Source organism: Callionymus lyra, chromosome 9 (assembly GCF_982586985.1).
Source record: "Callionymus lyra chromosome 9, fCalLyr1.hap1.1, whole genome shotgun sequence".
NCBI lineage: Eukaryota > Metazoa > Chordata > Actinopteri > Syngnathiformes > Callionymidae > Callionymus > Callionymus lyra.
In genome coordinates, this window is record NC_141826.1 from 25747747 (window position 1) to 25758528 (window position 10782).

The 10782-nt window shown below is 41.2% G+C and overlaps 1 protein-coding gene across 3 annotated transcripts in view; it reads left to right on the forward strand.

The window, feature by feature from the left end:
- Positions 1–7784, forward strand: part of mbnl3 (muscleblind-like splicing regulator 3) — a 31524-nt gene extending 23740 nt beyond the window's left edge. The window contains exons 6-7 of one of the 3 annotated variants that reach the window (XM_087799549.1): positions 2344–2435; positions 4438–4576. In XM_087799549.1, the coding sequence (XP_087655675.1) occupies positions 2344–2435; positions 4438–4440 (95 nt within the window). In that variant the 3' untranslated portion in view covers positions 4441–4576. Of the gene's footprint in view, positions 1–2343; positions 2436–4437 lie in introns of all 3 variants that reach the window. The other 2 variants (XM_087799551.1, XM_087799548.1) reach the window with 2 other exon arrangements.
- The last annotated feature ends 2998 nt before the right edge of the window (positions 7785–10782 follow it).

Below are 10782 nucleotides of genomic sequence, written 5' to 3' on the forward strand. Positions count from 1 at the left end.
GTGAGTGAAGACTTGTTGGAGGAGAGGTAAGAAAGGTAGAATAGTTCAAACCAGGTGAGGGACCATGATGTTTGTGGATGAATAGTGAGAGAAGACTTGTTGGAGGAGAGGTAAGAAAGGTAGAATAGTTCAAACCAGGTGAGGGACCATGATGTTTGTGGATGAATAGTGAGTGAAGACTTGTTGGAGAAGAGGTAAGAAAGATAGAATAGTTCAAACGAGGTGAGGGACCATGATGTTTGTGGATGAATAGTGAGTGAAGACTTGTTGGAGGAGAGGTAAGAAAGGTAGAATAGTTCAAACCAGGTGAGGGACCATGATGTTTGTGGATGAATAGTGAGTGAAGACTTGTTGGAGGAGAGGTAAGAAAGGTAGAATAGTTCAAACCAGGTGAGGGACCATGATGTTTGTGGATGAATAGTGAGTGAAGACTTGTTGGAGGAGAGGTAAGAAAGATAGAATAGTTCAAACGAGGTGAGGACCATGATGTTTGTGGATGAATAGTGAGTGAAGACTTGTTGGAGGAGAGGTAAGAAAGGTAAAATAGTTAAACCAGGTGAGGGACCATGATGTTTGTGGATGAATAGTGAGTGAAGACTTGTTGAAGGAGAGGTAAGAAAGGTAAAATAGTTAAACCAGGTTAGGGACCATGATGTTTGTGGATGAATAGTGAGTGAAGACTTGTTGGAGAAGAGGTAAGAAAGGTAGAATAGTTCAAACGAGGTGAGGACCATGATGTTTGTGGATGAATAGTGAGTGAAGACTTGTTGGAGGAGAGGTAAGAAAGTTAAAATAGTTAAACCAGGTGAGGGACCATGATGTTTGTGGATGAATAGTGAGTGAAGACTTGTTGGAGAAGAGGTAAGAAAGGTAAAATAGTTAAACCAGGTGAGGGACCATGATGTTTGTGGATGAATAGTGAGTGAAGACTTGTTGGAGAAGAGGTAAGAAAGGTAGAATAGTTCAAACGAGGTGAGGACCATGATGTTTTTGGATGAATAGTGAGTGAAGACTTGTTGGAGGAGAGGTAAGAAAGGTAAAATAGTTAAACCAGGTGAGGGACCATGATGTTTGTGGATGAATAGTGAGTGAAGACTTGTTGGAGAAGAGGTAAGAAAGGTAAAATAGTTAAACCAGGTGAGGGACCATGATGTTTGTGGATGAATAGTGAGTGAAGACTTGTTGGAGAAGAGGTAAGAAAGGTAGAATAGTTCAAACGAGGTGAGGACCATGATGTTTGTGGATGAATAGTGAGTGAAGACTTGTTGGAGAAGAGGTAAGAAAGGTAGAATAGTTCAAACGAGGGCTAAGAAAAGAAACGCTGACTCTACTGTTGGTGGCGACAGAAACAAAAGGAAAACGAAGCACCGTTTTCTTTTTTTTTTCTTGTATTATGAAGTGAAACCATTAACATATTCCGTTGTTGTAGTCAGTTTTATCTAGATTGTACACCGTTGTTTGTGTAATATTTAGAACTATTTGTCATATTGACAATTCCTGTTCTGTTCTGTTATTCGAGGTTTTTATTTCCACGGTTCAAAAGTTAAATGAATATATTTTATATAAATCAATGTATGTTATAATAAATAAGTATGATTGTATCATAATATGCAGAGTTTACCAATGACTTGTATAGTTTTACCAAATGTACCATAATAGTACCAAAAAAACAAATACATACTGAATCTTGATATTGGTTTAAAAAAACATCAGAAATATCTCAGGTCGATCATTCAGAGCCACAGACAAAAGGTCAAGTGAGGTGAAGAAGAACATGCAGGTCAGGGCAGGTCAGATCAATCACTAACTGTCAGTTTGGTATTTTTATGCTTCCATATAACAAATATTCGCCATTTTGTTATTTGAAACCCAATCGATGAGAACTTGTGTCTGCTCACGTCTGCTGTTCATAATGTTTTAGGCTGCAGTTCAGTGTGACGCTATATCGCCCCCCACTGGCGGTCAGAGCTACTGCAGCTGCGAACGAGCTCATTACTAACGATCATTTCTGAATAATTATTTTATTTATTGCAGCTTCACGCATTCTTTGTAGAAGTTCAGCCTCTGATGTTTATTTCTTCATGGTTGTAAACGTTTCAAAGCAGATTGAACTAACACTTTAAAATTAATTCACCTTTGTTTATTATTGTTTTCTTTCATTTATGCCTTCATATGTTGCTCATTTATTTATATTTACTTTACTTCATCGTCTCATTCTGGCAGTACCACATGACCGACACCATGACCTCTGAACCTATACATTTCACCATGGTAACCATATCATCCTTCCTTCCTTCCTTCCCTCCCTCATTTTGTCTCTTGTCTGACTCGCCTGAATAAAAGTTCCCATGATGCACGGTGCCAGCACCTCCACTGTTTCGTCGGCCTCGACCTCAGTCACCAATGTTCCTTACGAGTCGCCCGCCTCCGACCAGGTTTGCTCTTCACTCCACTTGTTTCATTGAACTTGTGTGTTCGTGGGTCATCGATCATGGGTCTGAAGAGCTGCCTGTCTTACCTTCTTCACTTCCAACTGTCTCACCTCTTCCTTCATGGTTTCATGTTGCTGTGGTCACATGACACCTGCAGTCTTCACATGCTTACCCTTAAAGCAGCAATACGTAACATTTGAGGGTTCTGTAATATTACTCTGCTAGGCTTCATAGTATTACTCTGTGAGGCTTTAAGTATCACTCTGGAAGGCTCAGTTGTATTACTCTGTGAGGCTTCATAGTATTACTCTGTGAGGCTCAGTTGTATTACTCTGTGAGGCTTCATAGTATTACTCTGTGAGGCTAAGTTGTATTACTCTGTGAGGCTTTAAGTATCACTCTGTGAGGCTCAGTTGTATTACTCTGTGAGGCTTTAAGTATCACTCTGGGAGGCTCAGTTGTATTACTCTGTGAGGCTTTAAGTATCACTCTGAGGCTCAGTAGTATTACTCTGTGAGGCTTTAAGTATCACTCTGTGAGGCTCAGTAGTATTACTCTGTGAGGCTTTAAGTATCACTCTGTGAGGCTCAGTAGTATTACTCTGTGAGGCTTTAAGTATCACTCTGTGAGGCTCAGTAGTATTACTCTGTGAGGCTTTAAGTATCACTCTGTGAGGCTCAGTAGTATTACTCTGTGAGGCTTTAAGTATCACTCTGTGAGGCTCAGTAGTATTACTCTGTGAGGCTTTAAGTATCACTCTGGGAGGCTCAGTTGTATTACTCTGTAAGGCTTCATAGTATTACTCTGTGAGGCTCAGTAGTATTACTCTGTGATGTTTCATAGTATTACTCTGTGAGGCTCAGTAGTATTACTTTGTGAGGCTTCATAGTATTACTCTGTGAGGCTCAGTAGTATTACTCTGTGATGTTTCATAGTATTACTCTGTGAGGCTCAGTAGTATTACTTTGTAAGGCTTCATAGTATTACTCTGTGAGGCTCAGTAGTATTACTCTGTGATGTTTCATAGTATTACTCTGTGAGGCTCAGTAGTATTACTTTGTGAGGCTTCATAGTATTACTCTGTGAGGCTCAGTAGTATTACTCTGTGATGTTTCATAGTATTACTCTGTGAGGCTCAGTAGTATTACTCTGTGATGTTTCATAGTATTACTCTGTAAGGCTCAGTAGTATTGCTTTGTGACCCTGGTCTAGAAAAGCACTATACAAATAAAAATGACTTACTTACTTACTTACTTACTTACTCTGTGAGGCTTTATAGTATTACTCTATGAGACTTCATAGTATTAATCTGTGAGGCTTCATAGTATTACTCTGTGAGGCTCCGTAGTATTACTCTGCTAGGCTTCATAGTATTTTTCCTCAAGGCTCAGTAGTATTACTCTGTGAGGCTTTGTAGTAATACTCCTCAAGGCTGTACAGTATTACTCTGCTAGGCTTCATAGTATTGTAGTTGTAAAGACTTGTTCATTGATAATGTGCTTTATAGTCTGTAAATATACTGTAATATTATTTATTATTATATTATATTATTTTAACAACACTTTTCAATACTTGCTGTTGGACGACTCGTCCGGAGAGTCTGTGAGCGATCACATGACCACAGCAGTGTTTCCATAAGTATTAGCATTAGCATTAGCATTAGCATTAGCAAGAGTTAGCTCAAAGATAAACTGAGGGGAGCCAGACACAACCTTTTCAATACTATGTATTGCTGCTTTTAAGGAATATGTTAGACATTTTAAATTTCATTTACATATGATCTTTTTTTATGTTTGACCTTTTGCCGATTCCTCAGTTTTTTTGGGCTTCTTTTCGCCTTTTTTCAGCAGGAAGTGTTCGTGTAAAACAGACAAACATTTCCACGTCATTCTTTTTGTGGTCGTATCATTTTACAAATCAACTATTCTGTGTATATTTGATATAAAACCTGCGACTGAAAGCTGTCATCTTTGATATGTTGTCAATCAAGTGTCTCTTCTCCCAGTAGATCCTTCAGAACTCCTGACTCCAGACCCCCTGGAGCTCCAGTGCGTTCCCATGGAAACCCACTACTGTCCCGTCCCCAAGCTGCTGATGGCGGCGCCGCTGGCCCTGAACTCCGTAAGCCTTTCCAGAAACGCCACTTAAAGAGTCGCCGAGACGTTTGCAGCGGGCCGGGTCCGAACACTGGCGGGCCCGGCGGCGCCGTCAGCGCAGTCACGTGACACGTAGAGTAATCCTACAGCCATACATGCCGACACCTTAAGAGACGCCGAGGGATCGCAGCCATCTTTGAACCTGTGATGTTCCTCCTCCACATCTCCTCGTGACACAGCAATGACATCCTTTGTTTGTGCCTTTTATTCACTCGACCAGGAAAGTAAATCCATTTTTTTTAAATTGATCAAAACTCTCCGAGGCGGACGTTAACATCAACGCGATCTATATTATCAACGGTTCTCTATAGCGGGATCTTGTTCTCATGTTAAGGATCAACATTATGTTTCAGTGTTTTTAAAAGAATAAGTGATTCATTCGTATATTTATGAGACATAAATCAAAAGTAGAATCAAGTATTATTGAATCTTTTTTTCTCCTGTAATCAAGTCTGTCTTTCCTGGAACACTAGAAGAGATAGAAGGTAAAATACTGGATAATAATCGTGTTATTGTTGTGTACAAACTATATATTCATGACATCAGAATATTGAATTAAACATTTCAAATGTTGGAACTTGTTTTGCTAAGCATGACATTTTTTTTTATTAATTGAATTCAATAGTTTCTATATTTAAAGATTAAATTATGTTTTTTAATCTCTAAATTATCAATTAATTTTAAGTTTTCTTGTGGAAAAAAAAAGGAAAATGTTTATTTGCTTAATATACAAAGAGTTGAGTATTTAAACTCCAATATTTAATTAAAAAAACTAAATTCAATATTTTTAATTCATAGTCTTTTAAATTCAATATGAAAACGGTGGCTCGATTATATTGAATTTAAAAGACTAATTTAAAGAAAGTATAGAATTTAGAAAATGTATTTTTTAATTGGAATGAGAATATAAAACCCTAAAAACTCATGTTTGCACTATTATACCAATATATTATATTGAATTTAAAAGGCTACAAATGAAAGTAATATTTACCTAATTATTGTAATTTGAATATAAAACTACGTGTAAAATAAATTGTAACTATTCTTATGTTTTATTCAATTATTTAAAAACCTGTTCTCACTAGAATAATTCAACATTTCAATGAAACCATGAGAAATATTCAATATTCTGATGACAAAGTACTTCCACGACAAACTGCTGGTTTTAAACGTTTAAAACGTATCTTCTGGTCGTACGTGGGGTTGAGTGGCAGCAGTGCTGTCGCCATAGCAACCGACATCAGGGTGTTTTAGATCCGTTGTTCACGTCCATGATGATGTTTTGTAGAGTTTTCTATGTCGAACCGATGAGGTCGATGCAAGAATCTATCGTCACCTTTCTCTTCGCCAATAAAGAAGCACCTTCGAGTCATTTCAACGGATTTAACCGAGATCTTTACGGCGTCTCCTCTCGAGCTCAGTCGTCCAGCAGAGCTGTGTCTCCAATCACATACTTGTGTACTTAAACTTAGTACTTTTAGTGCATAAGTGCGTCTCAATTCTTAGTATGTAAATGTAGTGCTCCATACACACTAGATTGTCACTTAAACGCCCACAAAACTGAGTATTGATCGATGGACACTTTCTACACTAAACGACTCCATCTTAGTGACGTTGTAAACAGAAGTTATGTCATATATATATATATATATATATATATATATATATATACAGGTACATTTTCAGCAGCAGTATGAGGATGACACGTCTTCGCTGCTGATATCGCTGCGTAAATACTTCGCCAATATTTCTCATATTTCTTGAAACCAAACGTGCTGCCAGCAGGTGGCGATAGCGTTCCAACATCTGGTTGAAATCATCGTTAAATAGTAGTAGAAGAAGAAGCTGTCGCGTCATTTCCTGTTAGTGTGTAGCAGCAGAGTTTGATTTGAGACATACCATCTGTGGAGGATTAGTTACTAGTTAGTACGTACACTATCCTGATGCATACTAACTTCTAGTGTACTAAGAGAAGTATGCGATTTGAGACACAGCGCTGGAGTTTTTCAAAATGGCCGCCGCGGTCTTTACGCCCAAACTTTCCCGCCCAGTGTGTTTTGAGGGTCACGTGTGTCACGTGTGTTTGAACAGTCTTTCTGAGGTCGCGAGTGTGAAACGGACGTCGTCCTCCAGACACTGATGTCAGAACATGAACCTCTTTGTTCCTGAAGTCAACGATCACTGGATCATGTTTGAAGATGTTTGAAGATACGATGATGTTTGAAGATGTTTGAAGATGTTTGAAGACACGATGATGTTTGACGCCTCAGTTCCTGTGGAAGATGTTTGTCACGTCCTTCATGTAGAAGATCAACAACTTCATACTTCAATGTACTCTAAATACTTCAGTGTACTCAGAATATTTAATCATTTCAAATGTTGAAACTTATTGTTCTTGAGCATTGAATTATTTTTGGAATTCAATCAATTATTTATGTAAAAAAAATATTTAATTAAATAATCCAATCAAATTACTTAATTTACTTAAATTAATTCACATTTTTTAAACTTGACATACTTTGATTTTTTTATTCCAATATTTTAAAAACAACAACAACGTTGGTTCAACATATATTGAAGTTAAAAAAGCTATAACTTCAAGTGTATAGAATTTAGAAAATTCAAGTAATTTAAATTAGAATATCAAACTCTATGTGTAAAACAAAACCATTTATTTTTTTATTTAATTAAAAAAGAATCTTTTTAAATGTTCTTTTTTCAAAATAATAATTTGATGCTTAAAAAACATTTTAAATTGATTAAATAATCTGAGGACGTTGATAAACTTCGTCAGTTCATCAGTTCAACACGATTGTTTGAAGATCATCTGAAGGTGAAAAGTGTTTGTTTATTTAAAAGGTACATTTTAATGGATTTTAAGTTTGTGTTTCAAGTGTTGATGTGAATCCAGCGATGCCAAAGTACGTCTTTACTCGTCTCTGCCTTCTCTGTTCACTGAAGAACATCTCGTGCCTCATGTTAACTCTCTTAGGTGAGCTAGAACTTTATTGATCCTTCAGGAGGATCAATAAAGTTCTACCTCATGTACTCATGCTACGTTAACTCGTTCAAACGTTCGAACGTCACCAGATCCTCCACAAACACTTCGATCTCATAACCAACATAATCTCCTTTTAAAGTTTTGTTTTTAACGTGAAAAAACAGCATGAAATGAACATTAAATACTTTACACACAGTTGTTAGTTTGTGGTGGCGTCAGTTGCTATGGCAACTACAATAACAACATGGCTACCTTTCTATGATCCTGATTGTTGAGTTAAGATGATGATGTTTAGTCGACACGTCAGTGATTCAACAGTTTGTATCGACTTTCATCTGTGATTTAAACTGGATTATTTCCTTGTTTTCTTCTTATTCTGGTTTGTTTTGAACAAAGTCAACATTTAAGCGAACCTTCACCTGTCAGGTGAGAACAGATGTTTTTCTGGTCTCCTCCGCGTCTTCACTCTCCTCGTGTCCAGCTGTGCTGAGACGACGTCCGTCCTCGCGTCCGTGAGCGTGACCTCCAGCGTGACCTCCAGCGTGACCTCCAGCGTGACCTCCATCGTTATTCTGAATACATTTACAAAAGAATGATTCATAATCTAATCACTGTTGGTTAGAAAAATAATCCCATTCAATGAAATACATTTTGTTTTCTGATATTATCTTGAATTAATTCTCAACATTTTTACATTTTAAATCAACAAAGTAAGGTTTTGAAAATCATGTGTTCGTAGAATGTAAAATATAATTTTATTATTAAATAATTTAATTCCATATTTTCTATATTAAAAGGTTGAATTTGACTTTTTTAAATAATTGAATAAAAACAAAAACATGTTCTATGTATTCTCTAAATTAAATACATATATATATATTTAATTTAGAGAATACATAGAACAACTATATATATATATATATATATATATATATATATATATGTATAGTCTTTTAAATTCAATTTAAAATTAAAATAATGACCAGACATTACCAACAGAGCTCAGAGACACTCGATCAAACTCCCAGCCAATCACGCGACACACAGGTGATCATGTGACTTGTTCCCGAAACGTTGCTATTATTGGAAATTATAATATCAAACTCTATATGTAAAATTATGATTTATCATTATTTTTATTCAACAAATTCAATCTTTCAATATATAAATGATTAAATTAAACTATTAAAAACACGTTCAAACTACATTTCAAAAGAAGCATCAACATTTGAAAGGTTAAGTTCAACGACGTACTTCCGAACAGCGCCACCTACAGGAGGTAGAATTCATCATAATCCTCTTGTATAACTGCTGCATTCCTGAGTCACTCGTGAGTCACTAGAAACGTCTGAAATGACCCGAAACTCTCTAACTCTTGTCACCTTCAGCTGTAGAAGAGTCTCTTCTTCTGAAGATCATTAGTGTCGGTGCCTGAAGATTGTGTTCCTCCATCACACATGTTGTGCGTCTAATGTGTGTCTTGACTCGCGGTTGTGTGTGGATGAGGCTCAGAACCAGAGACACGAAGAACTTCTTGAACGTTTAACGATGTCTGGAGCCAAAGACCGTCCAGGAAGAAGCCATAGCAGACCTTTATTCTCAGCCGGGACAGACTTGAACGTTGATTCTGCGCCGATGGCGTCTGTGCCGCGACAGATGGTGTCTGTGCTGCGACAGATGGCGTCTGTGCCGCGACAGATGGCGTCTGTGCTGCGACAGATGGCGTCTGTGCTGCGACAGATGGCGTCTGTGCCGCGACAGATGGCGTCTGTGCCGCGACAGATGGCGTCTGTGCCGCGACAGATGGCGTCTGTGCCGCGACAGATGGCGTCTGTGCCGCGACAGATGGCGTCTGTGCCGCGACAGATGGCGTCTGTGCTGCGACAGATGGCGTCTGTGCCGCGACAGATGGCGTCTGTGCCGCGACAGATGGCGTCTGTGCCGCGACAGATGGCGTCTGTGCCGCGACAGATGGTGTCTGTGCCGCGACAGATGGCGTCTGTGCCGCGACAGATGGCGTCTGTGCCGCGACAGATGGCGTCTGTGCCGCGACAGATGGCGTCTGTGCCGCGACAGATGGCGTCTGTGCCGCGACAGATGGCGTCTGTGCCGCGACAGATGGCGTCTGTGCCGCGACAGATGGCGTCTGTGCCGCGGACAGATGGCGTCTGTGCCGCGACAGATGGCGTCTGTGCCGCGACAGATGGCGTCTGTGCCGCGACAGATGGCGTCTGTGCCGCGACAGATGGTGTCTGTGCCGCGACAGATGGCGTCTGTGCCGCGACAGATGGCGTCTGTGCCGCGACAGATGGCGTCTGTGCCGCGACAGATGGCGTCTGTGCCGCGACAGATGGCGTCTGTGCCGCGACAGATGGCGTCTGTGCCGCGACAGATGGCGTCTGTGCCGCGACAGATGGCGTCTGTGCCGCGGACAGATGGCGTCTGTGCCGCGACAGATGGCGTCTGTGCCGCCACAGATGGCGTCTGTGCCGCGACAGATGGCGTCTGTGCCGCGACAGATGGCGTCTGTGCCGCGGACAGATGGCGTCTGTGCCGCGACAGATGGCGTCTGTGCCGCGACAGATGGCGTCTGTGCCGCGACAGATGGCGTCTGTGCCGCGACAGATGGCGTCTGTGCCGCGACAGATGGCGTCTGTGCCGCGACAGATGGCGTCTGTGCCGCGACAGATGGCGTCTGTGCCGCCACAGATGGCGTCTGTGCCGCGACAGATGGAGTCTGTGCCGCGACAGATGGCGTCTGTGCCGCGACAGATGGCGTCTGTGCCGCGACAGATGGCGTCTGTGCCGCGACAGATGGCGTCTGTGCCGCGACAGATGGCGTCTGTGCCGCGACAGATGGCGTCTGTGCCGCGACAGATGGCGTCTGTGCCGCGACAGATGGCGTCTGTGCCGCGACAGATGGCGTCTGTGCCGCGACAGATGGCGTCTGTGCCGCGACAGATGGCGTCTGTGCCGCGACAGATGGCGTCTGTGCCGCGACAGATGGCGTCTGTGCCGCGACAGATGGCGTCTGTGCCGCCACAGATGGCGTCTGTGCCGCGACAGATGGAGTCTGTGCCGCGACAGATGGCGTCTGTGCCGCGACAGATGGCGTCTGTGCCGCGACAGATGGCGTCTGTGCCGCGACAGATGGCGTCTGTGCCGCGACAGATGACGTCCGTGCCGCGACAGA